The 18,812-nt window shown below is 38.9% G+C and overlaps 1 protein-coding gene and 1 pseudogene across 1 annotated transcript in view; one reads left to right on the forward strand and one right to left on the reverse strand.

Annotated features, from left to right (window-relative positions):
* ATXN10 (ataxin 10) overlaps positions 1-18,812 on the reverse strand; it is a 184,870-nt gene that overhangs the window by 35,301 nt on the left and 130,757 nt on the right. The window contains exon 10 of the mRNA XM_017850797.1: positions 4,257-4,320. Within this exon, the coding sequence (XP_017706286.1) occupies positions 4,257-4,320 (64 nt within the window). The remainder of the gene's footprint in view (positions 1-4,256; positions 4,321-18,812) is intronic.
* Positions 17,883-18,803, forward strand: LOC108514477 (CCA tRNA nucleotidyltransferase 1, mitochondrial pseudogene; annotated as a pseudogene).

Here is an 18,812-nt window from a genome sequence, read left to right on the forward strand (position 1 = left end):
CTTTGGGAGGCCGAGACGGGCGGATCACGAGGTCAGGAGATCGAGACCATCCTGGCTAACACGGTGAAACCCCGTCTCTACTAAAAATACAAAAAACTAGCTGGGCGAGGTGGCGGGCGCCTGTAGTCCCAGCTACTCGGGAGGCTGAGGCAGGAGAATGGCATAAACCCGGGAGGCGGAGCTTGCAGTGAGCTGAGATCCGGCCACTGCACTCCAGCCTGGGTGACAGAGCGAGACTCCGTCTCAAAAAAAAAAAAACCTAAAAGTTTTAAATACCACTATTTACAAACTTGCCCTAATGTATGTATATAAATTACTATACCCAACTACTGGAAAACAGCCATGCTTTTCATGCTCACATAGAACATTTGCAAAAACTGACCATATTACTAGGTCATAAATAAGTCTCAATAAATTTCATAAACAGAGGATATCAAGTAGGTGCTATTTGATCACAATGCATTTATACTAGAAATCAAGCTCCAAAAGATAACTAAACAATTCTCAATTGTTTAGAAATGAATTTCTAATAATCCACGGGTCAAAAAAGAAGTTATAGTAAAAACTGAAAAACACTTTTAAATGAATGGCAACAAAATAATACATACGAAAATCCATGTAATGGAGTTCAAGAACTATACAGAAAAGAGTAAAACTGAAAATTAATAACCCTAAATAAGTGGACAGGTGTAACATGCTCATGGGTTGGAAACTCAGTACTGTACGTCAATTCTGACTAAATTACATTAGTCAATGTAATTTCAATGAATAACTCAGTATGTGGGGGCTTTAACTAGTTTTTGTTAGTGGTATACGAGGTTATTTGTGTGTGTACAGGTATATACATGTATGTGTGTGTGCACACGTGTAGAATTTAATAAGCTGATTCTAAAACTTTTATGCAAAAAACAAATCAAAAATGGTCCTAACACTGTTAAAAAACAAGAGACAAATTGGAAGAACTGACTTATCCTTTATCAAGACATATTGGAAAGCTATAGTAATTAAGACCATCATATTGGTGCAGGGATAGACAAAAAGATGAATGGAAAAGAAGGCAGAGTCCACAAACAGACCCAAACTTATATCAATACTTCTGAGAAAGGTGGCACTACAGTGAACAAAAGCATGTTTTCAGTAACTAGGGCCGGGACAATTGTGTGCCATCTGGAGAGAATAGAAATAGACTCTAACACACTCCATACACAAAAGCTGACTCTAAATGGATTACAGACATACATATAGAAGTTAAAACTATAAAGCATTTGAAAGATAATATATTATTATCATCAAAACCTCAGGGTAAAGAAATACTTCTTAAAACAAGATACACGTGCAAAAAATCCTAACCATAAAGGAAAAGTGATGAATTTGACTAAAAGTTAAGAACTTCTGTTATTCAAAAGAAACTATAAAGAAAATGACAAGGTAATCACAGAACAGTAAAGAGAAAACATTAGCAACACATGTAGCTGACAAAGAACTTCAATCTAGAATACATAAAGATGTGTTAACAAACGAATAATGAAGAAAAATATCCCAATGGGCAAAAGGTTTGACCAAGGACACTCTAATGTATACACACATACACACCCCCCTCAAATAGCAAACACTTTAGAAGATGCTAAGCCTCATTCACAGCGTGGGCAACAGGGAACGGGATGTGCAGTCCTAACTTCAGGGGAAGCGCGAGGGAGGGAGGGAGGAGGTGGTGCACAGGAGGTGAATGCTCATGTCATAAAATAAACAGGTCACACTAAAACTTGATATATCAAGAAACAGCAGTAAAGCATATTATTTAGGTATACAAAAGTAACTACTAGAAGAAATAGCTAAGAAAGTGAATTAGAAAGTGTAGAAAGTGGAGCTAGAGATATTGTTCCCTTATCGAATGCCTTTTGGTATTTAAAAACCCCCATATAGGTGTATTATTTTCACGAATTAAAAAAAAAAGGAAAAAAATCCACAAGAATGGGGGAAAAAGAGTGAATGGGAAGTGAGGAGTAAAGTCAGAGTCATGAGATAATTCTTGGGGAATAGCCTGGAAGGAGCATTAATGCGGTTTTACCGATGGAATAAGGTAAATTTTGTAATCGTATCATGTCCTTATTTAGTTTAGTACTATGAAGGCCAGATTTTAATTTATAGATCACATCTAAAAACTGAATCTCTAGGTTGTAATGCTTTTTCATTTCTGACCATTCAACTGTCATTCTCCCTTTGCGCTGATATTTCAGTATGGGTCTCATATCTTACTACATTTTATATGCCTTTAAAATCTGGCAGGCTTAATAAATAGAACTCCAAAAAATTACTGAATACACATAACACTAAAGATGCTTGTGATATTTTATCTTTTCTTAATGATTCAGAGGAGATTCCATGATCTTGCAATGTTTCACTGATTATCATTCTAAAAGCCAGTTATCTAGCTAAAGACATAGCTATCCTATATCTTTTTTTTTTTTTAACGTGTAACTCTGAATCATTTGTCCACTACATGAATATGTTTATGTGGTTCTCTGCATGTGCTCTGTCTCCTCCCAGTGACTTGTAAGAAGGCAGTGTGGGGAAGTGGCTAAGGGTCAGGCATTCACATGTATAAAATCTGGTTTTGACCTCTGGGCAAGCTAGAGATTCAGTTTTATTTCGTCGTCTACAACATAGGGATGATAGTAATAGTATCTGCTTCATGGTGTTGTCAGGGTTCAATAAGGCAAAGGGTGTAAACACACAAGAGGGACTGAATGTTTCCTGAAGGAAGAAGTGAATGAACGAATGGCCATCTGGCAAGGAGGACACCAAGGCGGAAGGTGCTGTGAGCATCTGTAGGCCTACAATGTGCTTGTGTACAACAGTCTTTTTATTTTTTGGTGTTTGCTAAAAGACAAAAACTAGCAATGAAAACCCCTTCTTCACTAGAAGGTCAATTCAGGGAATGTAAAAGTAAACTGTGAGTGAATTTCTTTTTTCATAATAAATCATCATTTTCATTGAGAAATGCAACATCTGCAATTGTACCTGAACATTCTTGTACTGCTTTCCCATGACTAGAAGCTTTCTTCTTTTTTCTTTCCTTTTTGAGGGGCTAAAAAAATGTCAACACTCTTTAATGAGCACAGCCTGCAGGGACTCAATGCCATGCACTAAACCAAATGTGCTTTACTCTGAAGAGGAGTCTTCTGAGGCTGTGTATTTGTCTTTTCCTGACTGAACTTACAAGCTACTGTGCTCTTTAAAATAGATTGTTTTCTATTGCTAATCAGACAAATGACAGTATCTTCAGCACAAATAATAAGCATTGCTCAGTCTACTTACTTTGAAACACATGATTTTCATCAGCTGCTTTTCTTTTCTTGGCAGAAGCCATAGTTTTATTTTTAAAATGCCCCCCCTCCTCAGTCTCCTCAGTGCTAGGCTGGGCTCCTCACTGCCTCTCACAGGCTACACTCCCAGTCCTTGCAGTAGCCTTACTCACCCCTGCCCGCCCCCAGCCAAGCAGTGACCAGGACAAGGGGCACAACTGAGTTTGGCTCTCACCAGGGAAGTTCATGAAATTAAACAGTAGGTTTTATCTCAAATCTAAACAAGCTGTATCTGGTCCCTGGTTAGTGACCACTTTTGTATAGTACAACTTACTTGAACTGGTAGGAAAAAGGCAGGGTCCCTGCAGAACACCCTCCAGCAAGGGTGGCCAACCCAAGCAAGGGCAAGAGCCAGCTCTCTCAGCTTCTGCAGCAGAGGGCTGCAGGACAAACCCTCCGAAGATGAGAATTCAGCACCACTGAAATGCTCCTTCCTCTTCCTAGGGAGCCAGAGTGCTCCTCATGTTTCTATGTTGCCGAACTCTTGTTAAAATAGTACTTCCCAAAGACTGGATACTCAGAATCTCTATAGCAAAACAATATACCATAGTTCATGTTTACTCTGAAGACCACACGCACACTGGAAAGGTGATGCTGGTGATGTGCAGCACAGTGCCTTACATGGGCTGCCTCCGCCCCAGGTTTGAAAGTGCTTTTTGGCCACATGCTCATTTGAACGTCTTATTCGCCTTGAAAAACTTAGCTTACCATATTACAAAGGTTACAGAAATGATATTCCAGCACCATAGCTCTGAAAAAATGACTTGGTTCTCAGGGACAAGTAAACAAGCCGGGCAGCCAGCTACGTACTGAATGAGCACCATGGAAGGGGCTTGTTTTGCTAAGGGCCCCGGCTGTAACTTGTGCGTGGCCATTCATGTGCAAGGATACAGGGGTTGCTGTCACTGATGTTACAGTTGTCCAGGATCAACGGGATACCATCCAGCTCATTTACCTAGAGAGAAAGAAGATAAGTTTATACACTGCAAACAGCATGGCCACAGTCAGAGATGACAGATGACCTGTTCCTTTTGTGTTTTCTCATTCAATGTTATAATACTGTTTGCACTATTATCTGAAATACCTATATCAACCCAGAACTATATAAAACAATGTAAACAAAAAGTGATACTTTTCTTTTCACTGGACTTCAAAAATTTGGGGCAATTAGGTAGCCGCATAAAAAAGAATCTAAGTAGATCACTTCCTAATATTGTTCACCAGGATAAACTCCAGATGGATATGAGATCTAAACTTAAATTTAAAAAAAAAAAAAAAAAAAAAAAAACAGTACTAGAAAAAAAATGAGTGAATTCCTCTTCTAAGTTGGGAATAGGAAAAGCTTTCCTAACTATGAGTCAATCCGGAAGCAACAGGGGAAAGGTTTTAAAATCTATTTGTTTTTAAGACAAATGAGAACTGGGAAAACTATTTGTAAGGCATCACAGATCTGGAAGATATTTGCAAAGGATTAATATTTCAATACATAAAGAACTTATAAAAATTCAAACAACACCAACAATACAATAGAAAAACAGGTGAGATACATGAAACATAAATGGCACCAAAAACACAAATAAACTAAAAAGACATCAGAATATGTTCAAACTTGCTCATCAGAGGTAAGCAAATTATAATTACACACAACATTTCCTACCTGCCAGACTAACAACCAAGTCTGACAGCAAATGCTATTGGTGAGGCCACAGGGAAACAGGCATGCTCGTACACTGCTGGAGGGAATGATCAATGGTACAACTCCCATGAAAGGGAACTGGGTGTAAGCAGCAAAATGACATGTGATCCAGTAACCCCATTTCTGAAGTTACAGATCAAAAACACACTACCCCATGAAATAAGGTTATTCATTACAGCACAGTTTATTTTGTTATTTTATTTTTTGTAAAGATGAGGTCTCACTATGCTGCCCAGGCTGGTCTCAAACTCCCAGCCTCAAGTGATCCTCCTGCCTTGGGCTCCCGAAGCACTGGGATTATAGGCATGAGTCACCGTGCCTGGCCCAGTTCATTTTTTGCTGAGCATCATCACAAAGTATAAAATTTACACTTTTAAAGTGTGCAATTTGGTGGTTTTCAGTATATTCACAGAGTTATATAACCATTAGCATGATCCAATTTTCAAACATTTTCCTAACCCCTAAAAGAAACTCCATACTCACTGGTCAGTCACTCCTTATTTCTCCCTCCCCCTAGTCCTTGGCAACTATCCATCTACTTCCTGTCTCTCTGGATTTGCCTATTCTGGACATTTCCTACAACGGAGTCAGATAATCTGAGCGACTTGTAGCCTTTTGAACCTGGCTTTTTTCACTCAAGGTCTACCCGTGTTGTGGCATGTCAGTGCTTCATTCCTTTTCATGGCTGAGTAATGTGAACAGTGCATTGTATAGATATGCCACATTGTATTTTTCCATTCACCCACTAATGGACATTTGTGTTATTTCCGCCTCTAGGTTGTCATGATAATGCTGCTCTGAATGTGCATGTACATGTTTTTGAGTGGATATAAGTATTCATTGTTCTTGGGTATATACCTACGAGTCAAACTTCTAGATCATATGACAATTACAAACATTTGAGGAACAGTCAGACTGTTTTCACAGTGTTTACAGTATTTCACATTTTCACCCAGCAATGTATGAGGGTTCCGGCATCTCCACAATCTCATAAACACTTGATACTGTCTGTCTTTTGTATTAGGCATTCTAGTGTAAGTGAAGTGGTATGTCATTGAGGTTTTGAGGTGCATTTCTGATGACTAATGATTCTGGGTGCAGCATAACTTATTATGAAATAACTCAAGTCTCTACGAATGGGGGCTGCTTACATAAACTATGGTACAAACGCAGTAGACTGCTACACGGCTGGGAATGTAAGTGGAGAAGATTGCTGACGGGCTGCTGCGGGAGGACTGCCAGGAGACGTAGCCTGATTACAACATGTTAATAGCCTTATATGAGAATCTTGTGTGTGATAAAGGAGTATTTTTAAATACTCTGAACAAGAAACAATGAAAGGTTAAACCAAAAACAAATAATGGTTATCCACAGGGTAAAGAGGAGAACGGGGTGGAGGAAACAGGAATGGAGACTCTGTGAATGTGCCTTGTATAATTTTGACTTTGGAATCCTCTGCGTTTTATCTAATTTTAAAAAATTAAATTTAAAGTTACAAAAACTGAAAACATACAAATTAATCTAATGAAATATAAAATAAAGTTCTTTTTCAGAATTAAACAGTATTTTGACTTTACATCCCTAGTAAGATATACATAACCTAAGATGATACAGAACCACTGAACATTAACTATTCCAAACGCCATGTCCCACTGAAAGAAACCAGATCTCCAGCCGATTCTAATGCACAGACTTGCTAGGAATCTATTAATGATTCTTGTTTTACAAACAGCAGGAGGAAGAGAATAAATTAATTGGTAATCATCTAATTTCTGTAATTTTTTTCCAGGCTCTGAAGGTGTGATGGGAAATGAATTACTATTTAATAGACACCTGGCATATACTAGGTAAACAGATGCTTTAATGACTTCATTTAATTCTGAAATGCTAGAGTAAATATTATTGGTTCCCTTTTACACATAAGAGAGTGAGGCTCAGAAGTCCCCTCCCTGTGGTCACTGACCTAGTAAGTGCTACTCAAGGTGAGATCTGGAGACCACTGTCAGTTTGTAGGAACAGACACTGAGGGGAAAAGCTGAGAAACTGCTTACAATATGACAGCTATGCAATGTCTGCTGAATCTTATGATGAAATTTGGCCTTGAATTCTTACGTCTTTTTCAGATTTATTTTTCTAGTCATTCATTTTATACTATATTCTATACAAATACAGGTCCAGGATGGTTTGAGGGAAAGATAAGTGGCTCTTCACCACAGCTAGTTTAGGAAGCACTGGCATGGAGGGTTAGATCACTATAGAGAGTGGGTCTTGTAGGGGCGATCATGTGTTTGAGAAGCACAGAGAGAGTTTTATGGCCAAGTCGGTAATGACCCCACCTGAGACTGTAACCAAAGCTTCCCCAAGGATGCCCTCACACCCCCACTTCTCCTCTGATAACCTGCCCCACATCTACCAGCTGGACGGGGTACGTACACACAGGAAAGTCTGCAAATGGGAAAGAAGAGATGCCAAATGCCTTTGCCTTGTGCTGACTGATATTGGGGTGAAGATAAGGAGAGATCCAGAAATGAAGCAAGGGCCCTGTAAGTGTCACTGAGAAGAAAGAATCCAGCTGATCCTCACCAGCTCTCCACAAATGTGTGATCCAAACCCTTCTAGAACACAGGTGCATCTCCACGCCAGACTGAGGTTGGTTTTCATGCTCATAGTTTGTTTAGCTAGAAGAACATATAGCATGAGGCTCACAGAGAAGGCCTCCCTAAAGAAGTGGCATTTAGCTTAAGGTGAGAAGAATGAACGGGAATTAAATAAGGCAAAGGGGACTGTGGGAGTGTTTTGGGCAGGGGGAAGAGTATGTGCAAAAGCTGGAAGATGAGATGAAACAAGAAGTTCATGGAACTGGGAGGCAGTGTGGCATAGGGATTAAGAGTGGCCACTGTGGAGCCAGACTGCTGGGGTCAAAGCCTTGCTATGAGATCTGTCCGCCTTGGGCAAGTCAAGAAACCCCTAAGACTTGATTTCCTCCCCTAAGACTTGGGGATGACAGTGCCTACTTCAAAGAGAGACTGTGAGTATGCTTAGCACACAGTAAATGCTCAATAAAGAGCACTGGGAGTGGTAGCAGTAGTTGGTGACATTCACACTGTTAAATGCAATTAGTTCATTTAGGAACAAGGAGTTGGGGAGTAGCTCCTAAATGCATGAAGAAACTGAACAACAGAGATGAATTTACACTTCCTCTCTGCATTAGGCAAAATTTCAAATTTATTTTCAAAAACCAGTTTTTTTTTTGATAAGTGAGAAATAAACGTATTCAGGATTCATTATTCAATGCATGGAAAACACCTCACTTTCTACAAAAAAAAAGTAGAACTACTCTTGAGATATGCTAAATGGGTAAGATGTTCTTTGAAGGAAATGAAATCACACACTAAAAACTGAAATTTAAGCACGCAATAAAGGTGAACTAAAGAGTTCTTAAAAATCACCGTTCCACTGGAGTTGTAGGTCAACTGAGGGTATGCGTTCCTGGATAAATATTTCTTATTCATACAGCTGCATTAGGAAAGGATACAAGGGAACCATTTACAGAAGTTCATTAAATGTTTCCAACATAAATGACCTATTCTGGACAAGGATGACAGCAGCATTATGACAAATACACAATTATATACTTAAGAATGAACACAGGTTAAGGTCACTGGGAAAAGTAGACACCAATACAGCACCTTCAGGAAGGGTGACTGACGATACAATTCTGTTATTACAAAGCCCAAGTTTACTGCTGTAACTACAAGTGTCAAGCTAATGTTGGGGGCAGGAGAGAAACAATTAAGTTTTCTTCTGTCAGCACTTCATTAAACAAGAAAGTTGTTTGTTTCTTTACTAACATGTTGGGAGTTGATTGTAGGCCCGTAATTAATGAGTCACAAGTTACAGCTCACACTGAGGAGCCAAGCTCAGTCAACACTTTCCTGTGGTAGTGCATCTCCAGGAGACAATAAGCCTGGCTTAAACAAATTAACAAATAGTCTCTGGAAATGAAGTGTAAACAGAGGACAACAAATAGATTTGCTAACTGTTCTTTCCCACATTAGCCAATAATGCCAGAGTAGGCACTCTGCAAAGGGTACAGGCCCAACTCTAATAACCAAACTCCTTTGGGAAAACATATTAGGTTGATAGAAAACAGAGCTTCAATTATTCTGGATGCTCTCAAATTGAGTGGCAAATATAAAAAGAAGGAAAGAGTACAATACAAAGGTGGACCCCAATCTCCTACACTGACTCCAGCCTAAATAATACTTGGTAAAAATGTGTTTATGACATAGCTCCACAAAACAGAACCAAACACTACAACCAGAGCCCTCATGCTGAAGGGAACAAATGATCAGGCTGGGTGTGGCTCCAGCAAGGTCTCCACTGCAGCGTGATGCCATCCTGGCCAAGCCAAGAGCCAACTCTGAAAGCTGGAAGCACAGAAGCAGCTGCTGGGGGAAACTGACTGTCTTGCAGGAGACACACAAGCAGTGGCCTCCCGAGAGGAGTCACTCACCATCCTCCGATGCAGAGGGAATACGAATACCATGCCCTGGGAGGCAGACACACATACAGGAGAATTCCCACTCAGCCTGTTAGCTGTGAGACCTTGGGGAGATTTCTGAACTTCATTAAGTCTAAATTTTCTTACATGAAACAAGAGGACCATACCCACCTCCCAGGGCTACAGTGAGGACTGTGTGGGAAAGCATTCAGAATGGTGCCCAGCACATCATGAGACCACAGGAAATGGCAACGATTTGTAATATTACTTTCATTTGGCTCTGAGATTCTAAAGGTTTCCTTTACCATCCACATTTGAAAAGAGCCGGATATGGTAATCTTTCACCAACCAACAGTTGTCCTTCAGCCAAGTTTGAATATGGAAAGATATACTTCTACAATCATAAGAAATTTGGTAGATACGGGGTTACTCTAAGTTAGTGTAATGTTGTTCTTGACTGTCTCATGAACTGGGTGTATGTCTGGATTTGTAATTGCCATTCATACTCTTCTGCTGGCTTTAGCCTTACACAGCAATTCTAAGTCTCACAAAAATATAGTACCATTGATCTTTGTGTTGCATTTGTTTCCACAGTGTTTTGTGCCACTTAGCGGGGGGCATTGCAGGCCTCAGCTGCTGCTTTTGTCCACAATGCCAGAGCAGCAACAAATGGTGTGACTTGAGCAGAAGTAAAAAAGCAAGTGGCCTGGGCATTGCAGACGCTCTCTAGAGAGAAAACTCAAAGTCTGGCCAGTGCTCCTCAGCCTCGGCTACAACTTACAATCACTTGGGGGAGGCTTTAAAAAGTGCCAGTGCTGCGGTCCCAACCCCAGAACCAATGAATCTGAATCTGTGGGCAACAGTGTTTTAGACAAACTCTCCAGGTGACTCTAATAAGAACCAAGGTGAAAACACCTATCTCCCCAAAGCCAAACAGCACCCATCAAGCCAACCTGTGAGACCTACTCAGAAGAAACGCCCGAAACCTCACGCTCTGCCCTGCACACACTATCCCCTTTGGTGCTTCGTTTTCTTTACTTCTAAAAGGCATTTTATTGGGGTATAATTTACATATAGTAAACGGCAAGTGCATCTGCATAGCCACAGACAAATCAACATTTAGAATGTTTCCATCAACCCCAAAAGCTCCTTGCGCAGCTCTGCAATCAATGCAACTCACCTCGCGCCTGCCCCACCTCCTCCTAGGCATCTGTTTCTGTCATTACTGGTATGTTTTGTCTGTTCTATAACACAAACGGGATTATTAAAAAGTGTTTTCCAATGTTTTTGAGATTCATTCATGTTGTTACATGTATCAGTAGTTTTGGTTTTTTTTTTTTCTGATTATGAATATACCACCATTTATTTATCCACTCACATGTTGATGGTCACTGGGTTGATACCAGTTTTATCTGCAATGAATAGAGGTGCTATGAACACATGCATCTGTATCTTCTCATGGGTGCATGTTTTCATTTTTCGGGTGGACACCTACAAATGAAATTGCTGGGTCATATGAAGTATATGTTCAACTTTATTAAGAACTGCCACAGTATTTTCCAAAGTAGTTCTACCATTTTACATTCTCCCCTACAATGTATTGGAGTTACTCTAGATCCTTACCAACACTCAGACGTTTTAGGCAGCATCACATTGTGGTCTTAATTCACATTTCCCTGATGGCTAATAATGTAAAGTATCTTCAGGAGCTTATGGGACATTTCTATTTCTTCAGTGAAATGTTATTCAAATATTTTGCTCATTTTACTAACTGGGTTGTTTTCTTCTCATTGAGTTGTAAGAGGTTCTTTACATATTCTGCATATGAGTAAGTCCTGTGCCAGATATATGTATTGCAAATATTTTCTCCTACACAATGGCTTGTTTTTTTAATTTTTTAATAATATGTTTCAGAGAGCACTGACTTTTTAGTATAGATGAGATACAATTTATCAAAACATTTTTTTCATGGTATTTTTTATATCCTAAAAAGCCCTGGCCTACTTCAACATATCCATAATGTTTTCTTCTACAAGTTTTGTATTTCCAGCTTTTATGTTGCTGTTTTAAATCAATTTTTGTTTGGTATAAATTAAGAGTCTAGGTTCTTTTTTTCTCCATAAGGATAAAAAATTGTTCCAGTGCCATTGTTGAAAAGAATATCCTTTCTCCACTGAGTCTGGACCCTATTCTGTTCCACTGGTATATACATCTATATTTACATAAATACCACACTATCTTAATTAGCTTTACAGTAAGTCACGAAAGAAGTCATATAATCCTCTTTGTTTTGTTTACAAAATTGTTTTGGCAATTATATTAGTTTGGTAGGGCTGCCTTAACAAAGTACCACAAACCGAATGGTATGAAACACGGGAATTTATTCTTTCACAGTTCTGGATGGTAGAAGTCCAAGACCAAGATGTTGGCAGGGTTGGTTCTTTCTGAGGACTATGAAGGAGAATTTGTTCTAGGCCTCTCTTTAGCTACTGATAGTTTGCTGGCAATCTTTGGTGTCCTTGGTTTGTAGATCTCTGTCTGTATTTTCACATGACATTCTCATTCTGTGTGTAATCTGTGCCCAAATTTCCCCTTTTTATAAGGACGCCACTCATATTGGATTAGGGGCCCATCCTCCTCCAGTATGATCTCATCTTAAGTAATTACACTGGCAATAACACTGTTTCCAAATAAGGTCATGTTAAAGGTATTGGGGTTTAGAAATTCAACATGAATTTTTGGGGGTACAATTCAACCCATAACAGCTATTCTAGGTCTTCTGCATTTCCAAATTTTAAAACCAGCTCATCAGTTTTTATAAAAAATGTTTCCTGGGATGGGCATGGTGGCGGGCGCCTGTATTCCCAGCTACTCAGGAGGCTGAGGCAGGATAATCTCTTGAACCCCGGAGGCAGAGGTTGCAGTGAGCCGAGGTCACACGAGCCTGAGCAACAAGAGTGAAACTCCATCTCAAAAACAAAACAAAACAAAATGTCTCCTAGCATTTTGACTGGTATAGCATTCACTCTATAGGTCAACTTGGGGAGATCTTATACTTAACAATATCGAGCTGTCTGTCAAATTTTAACTTCTCTCAGCAATGTTTTATGGTTTTCAGAGTATAGGTCTTGCATATACTTCGTTAAAATTTATTCCTAAATATTTCATGTTTTACGATGCTATTGCATGTGGCATTTAAATTTTTTCTTATTATTCTTTGCTAGCTTTATATATTTTATATATTTCCATTTACATATCTTGTAACCATTCAAAATTCACTTCTCATAACTATCAATTCCTGAACATATATGATCATCTCATTTATGAATAAAGCCAGTTTTACTTCTTTTCAATCTTTATGCATCTGATTTTTCTTTGCTTAGTGGGTAGCTTTGGACCTTCAGCACATTGTTAACTGGAGTGGTGAGAGCAGAAATTCTTGCCTTGTTCCTGATGTCAGAGAGTGAGCAGTCTTTTATCATAAAGTATGAAATTAGCTGTTGAATTTTTTTCATAGATGCCTTTTTCAGGATGAGAAAGTTCCTTTATACTGTTAGTTTGTGGCAAATTTTAATGTGAATGAGTGTAAATTTTGTGCCAAATGCTTTTCCTCTATTGAGATAATCATATTGTTTCCTCCCTCTTATTCTGTGAATCCGGGAGAATGAAAGCGTCCGCTCTTCTAACATTAAACAAACAGTGCGCGGCTGAGATAAACCACCATAGTTCATGATACATTATCACTTTCTGTGTTACAAGATCCACTGCTGATATTTTGAAACGTGTTCTTATGTTTCTGATCATGAGAGACACTGCTCTGTAGTTACTTTGTTTTTTCCCTTTTAAGGTTTTTGTCCGGATTTGGGAACAGAATAGTGGTGGCTTCATAAAGTAAGTTGAGAAGTGTTCCCTCCTCTGCTTTCTGAAAGAGAAATATTGGGTATATGCTTTCCTTCTTAAATGCTTGACAGAATTCACTGCTGAAGCTATGTGTGCCTGGAGATTTTGTTGTAGAAACATTTTAAACTACAAATTTAATTTTTAAAAATATTTATCCTTGATTCAGTTTTTATTTTGTTTCTTGCAAGAAAACTGTTCGTATCGTCTATTTTGTCAAAAACTTTTGACATCAAGTTGTTTATGCTGTTCTCTTATTATCTTTTTAATGTCTGTAATATCTATAATGATGTCTCCTCTTTCACTGCTGATAGAGGTAATTTATATTTTCTCTCATTTTCTTGACAGGTAGAAAGATTTATCTGGAAAGACTGATCAATCTTTTAAAATATGCATCCAGCTTCTGATTACATGGATTTTCTCTACTCTGTGTCTATTATATTTTCTACTTCAGTGATTTCCATTCTTATCTTTGTTAATTCTTTTCTTCTACTTACATTGGTTTAATCTACTCGGTTTAATTAGCTTAAGTTGGAAACTAAGATGACTGATCTTAAATCTGTCTTGTTTCCTCATGTATTTTAAATTTTGTAAACACTACTTTATCCCCATCTCACAATTTAGATATGCCATTTTTCATTTTTATTCAGTTCAAAATATTTTCTAATTTCAATATGATTGTGTCTATGATATGTGGGTTATTTAGAAGTGTACTGTTTAATTTTCAAATATCTTGGGATTTTAGAGATATTTTATAGTTTTAATTTATAATTCTGCTGTAGAGAGAGAATATAGTCTATGTTTTCAGTTCTTCTACATTTATTGAGTTCTGTTATGGGCCCAGCATATGTCTGTCTTCGTGAATGTTCTAAATGTACTGGAAAGAATGTATATTCTGTTATTGGTGCAGTATTCACCAAATTTCACTTGATCAAGGTGGCTGATGGTATTCCAGTTTTCCATATTCCTCCTGCTTTTCTTTCAGCTTGTTATGTAATTTGTAAAGATAAGAACGCTGAAATCTCCAATTATGACTGCAGATCGATTTTCTCTTTCAGGTGTCAGTTTTAGTTTCAGTTATTTGAAATCCTGCTATTAGCAATATATGTTTAGGCTATTATGTCTTCTTGATGAACTGACCCTTTAATCATTATGAAATGTCACCTTTTTACATCTAGGGATATTCTTCATCCTTAGATCAATTTTGTCTAATATTAATACAGCCACTCCAGCTTTCTTATAAGTGTTTACAGAGTATATCATTCTTTCACTCTTAAGGTATCTTCATCTTTATATTCAAAGTGTATTTCTTATCACAGCATATAATTGAATTTTGCCTTTTAAAATCCAGTCTAGGCCAGGCACAGTGGCTCACGCCTATAATCCCAACACTTTGGGAGGCCGAGGGTGGGAGGATCATTTGAGGTCAGGAGTCCAAGACCAGTCTGACCAACATGGTGAAACCCTGTCTATTGGGGGAACCAGTCCCCAATATTTCAACATAGGTTCTTTTCTATTTTCCCTAAGTGTCAGCCAGTCTGAGAAATACAGAGAAAGAGTACAAAAGAGAGAAATTTTGCAGCTGGGTCTCTGGGTGTGACATCACATGTTGGCAGGTTCCGTGATGCCCCTTGAGGTGCAAAACCAGCAAGTTTTTATTAGGGCTTTCAAAAGGGGAAGGGTATACAAATAGGGTGTGGGTCACAGAGATCACATGCTTCAAAGGCAATAAAATATCACAAGGGCAGAGAGGCAGAGTGAGATCACAAGGCCAGGGTGAAACTAGAATTACTGATGAAGGTCCATGTCCTGCTGGGCACACATTGTCACTGATAAACATCTTAACAGGAAACAGGGTTCGAGAGCAGACAACCAGTCTGACTAGAATTCGCCAGGCTGGAATTTCCTAATCTTACCAAGCCTGAGGGTGCTGCAAGAGACCAGGGTGTATTCATCCCTTATCTACAACTGCATAAGACAGACACTCCCAGAGCGGCCATTTTAGAGACCGCCCCCTGGAAATGCATTCATTTCCCAGGGTTGTTCCTTGCTGAGAAAAGAATTCAGTGATATTTCTCCTATTTGCTTTCTGAAATATGCCTCTGTTCTGCCCGGCCCTGCAGGCAGTCAGGCCTTATGGTTATCTCCCTTGTTCCCTGAAAATCACTGTTATCTTGTTCTTTTTCAAGGTGCCCAGATTTCATATTGTTCAAACACACATGCTCTACAAACAATTTGTGCAGACAACGTGATCATCACAGGGTCCTGAGGTGACGTACATCCTCAACTTAGGAAGATGATGGGACTGAGAGATAAAAGTAAAGATAGGCATAGGAAATTATAAGAGTATTGATTGGGGAAGTGATAAATGTCCAGGAAATCTTCACAATTTATGTTCAGAGACTTCAGTAAAGACAGGTGTAAGAAGTTACAAAAGTATTAATTTGGGGAACTAATAAATGTCCATGAAATCTTCATGATTCTTCTGCTGTGGCTACAGCCGGTCCCTCCGTTCGGGGTCTCTGACTTCCCACAACACCATCTCTAATAAAAATATAAAAACTAGCTGGGTGTGGTGGTGAACCTGTAATCGCAGCTACCTGGGAGACTGAGGCAGGAGAATCACTTGAACCTGGTAGGCAGAGGTTGCAGTGAGCTGAGATCACGCCACTGCACTCCAGCCTGGGCGACACAGAGCGACTTCGTCGAAAAAAGACCAGACCAGACAAGACAAGACTTCATTCTAACAGTCTTTTAATCGGATATTTAAGCCATTTACATTTAATATATTTATCAACATGACTGAGTTTATCATTCTGCCATCTGTTTTCTACTTGTCTTGACTATTCTTTGTTCCTATTTTCCAGACTCTTTTGAGACTGAGCATTTTTAAAATATTCCACTTATTTCTCCAACACTGGCTTATAAACTGTCGCTCTCTTTTTCTAAAAGTGGTTGCACTGGGGTTTAGAATATACATCTTTACGTTGTTGCAGTCTATCTACAAATAATACCATACTACCCCACACACAAGGTAAGAATGTTGTAACTGTATACTCCGTTTAATACTCTCATGTATTTTTCTTCTATATACACATTAAATATCTCCTAATATATTGCGATTATGATTAAAGAGCCAATTACATTTCAAAGAAAATTAAAAGTGAGAACAGAAAGATCTTCTTTGTACCCATATATTTAACTTTTCCAGTGATTCTGATCCTTTGTATCGATTTGTATCGGTCAGGTTTCCATGTGCTATCATTTACTTTCACCTTGTTGAATTTCCTTTAACATTTCTTATAGGACATTTTGCCTTCTTTTTTTTTGACCTTCATTTTTGAAGGATATTTTCGCTGGATACATAATTCTAGATAACAGTTTTCCTTTAGTATTTTAAATATGTCATTCCATTGATTCCTGTCTTGCATCATTTCTGAAGGAAAGCCTGTTACCGTTTTTTATCTTTGTTCTTATAAACTGACAGGCAAGAAAGTCAGTGAATTACAGTAACAACACTACAGAGAAGCTTAGCCAAAACCAAAAGCTGGTTATTTGTAAACATTAATAGAATGGAAAAGTTCCAGAAGGACTGAGGAAGGAAAAAAAAGAATTAAAAGGGAGAAACAGGTTTTAGACAACCTAGGTAAAATATTAAAATATGAACAATTTTTTGGAAAAAATGTGAAAACCCAGATGAAGTAGACATTCCTGAGAAAAGTAGAAAAAGGTTAAAATTGACAGAAAAAATCAAAGGCTTGAGTAGAACTGTCCTTTTTAAAGTGCCCAGCCAGGATACTGACCGTGTCCTGGAGAGGTAGGAGGTGGGGCTCGGACACCTGACCAAATTGAGGACTAACTAAAACAGGTAGGTCACGGGTGGAAGCCATTTTCCATAAGACATATCCACCAATATGTCATGTCAGTTTACCACTGCCATGGCAACACCCAGAAGTTACCGCCCCTTTCCATAGCAACAACCTGACGACCTGAAAGGTGCCACCCTTTTCCTAGAAATTTCTGCATTAACTACCCCTTAATTCACATATAGTTAAAACTGGGTATAAATATGAATGCAGACCTGCCTCTGAGCTGCAATTCTGGGCACACTGCCTATAGGGCAGCCCTGCTCTGCAAGGAGCGGCACCTCTGCTGCTGCTATACACTGCTGCTTCAATCAAAGCTGCTGTTTACCACTACCAGCTCACCCTTGAATTATTTCCTGGGCAAAGCCAAGAACCTTCCCAGGCTAAGTTCAAATTTGGGGGCTTGCCTGTCCTGCATCATTGGGGAAAGGTAGGAGTTGGGGTGGCAAGAGCTCCTCAGTAGCAGGCAAGAGGGCCTCAGCATGGAGCTGTGTGATTGGTGATTTCTCTTGAGATGCTGTGGCACCTGCATCCTTGGCAAAGGCTGGTGGAATAGACTGTGACTTCTGAAGCAACAGCTGCCTAAAATGAAGGTGCAGGCTCCAGAATTCTGGTCATTTGTCACAGAAAGATTGAAGAGCCTGACAGAATTATTTGTTAAAGAGAACTGTGAATTCAGAATAGCAGAAGGAGCAGTGAGGGATTTATTAAATGGAATAAGACCTCAAGATGTGGACTCTGCTACCATTGTTACCCCTATTCAAATGCAGGAGATGCTTCCGTCAGCTGGTATTTGGATGATGGACAGAAGAAAAGCACAGAACAATTACTGCCAGGCTTCGTGAAGACAACTTTGAAATTACTACACTCTGGATTGATGTTGTCACTGATGGAAGACAAGCTGAGGACAAATTCACAACTGACTAGGAGATGCTGAACACAAAGCTCTCTAGCAATCAATTCTATGTCTTTAGGTTTCGATGGTACTTTATCTAATTCAATGGTTATGGAGATGTTTTAAAATAAGAAAAGTTTGTTGGACATCAACAGAGTACAATAAAATTGTTTTTGAATTTTAAGGTAAGTCAGGTTTTGTGGGAGAACTGTAGACAAACCTGGTGACCATGGTCCTGAGAAGCAACTGCAAAGCCTGCAAAAGGCCTGGCTGGGCTATTAGGAGAAAGCATTTGGGTGGAACTAAAAATGCTCTTATCAGTAAATATGTAAATCATTTGATTCACCTTATCTATGATCTTCATGTGGCTCCTTATGTAGGGGTAACTGCCAACGCAAGTTTAGAAGAATTTAACAAAGTCAGTAAAAATGTCGAAGGTTTTTCACCAAAGCCAATGACTCTTTTGGCCTCATTATTCAAAGTACAGAATGATGTTACAAAATTGGATTGGAGGTTGACGATTTCAAAATAAGAGAAAAACCTTGGCTTATTTACAGTTAAAAACAAAAGACTGAATTAAAGCAATAGG

Source organism: Rhinopithecus bieti, unplaced genomic scaffold, assembly GCF_001698545.2.
Source record: "Rhinopithecus bieti isolate Rb0 unplaced genomic scaffold, ASM169854v2 scaffold_32081, whole genome shotgun sequence".
NCBI classification, from domain to species: Eukaryota; Metazoa; Chordata; class Mammalia; order Primates; family Cercopithecidae; genus Rhinopithecus; species Rhinopithecus bieti.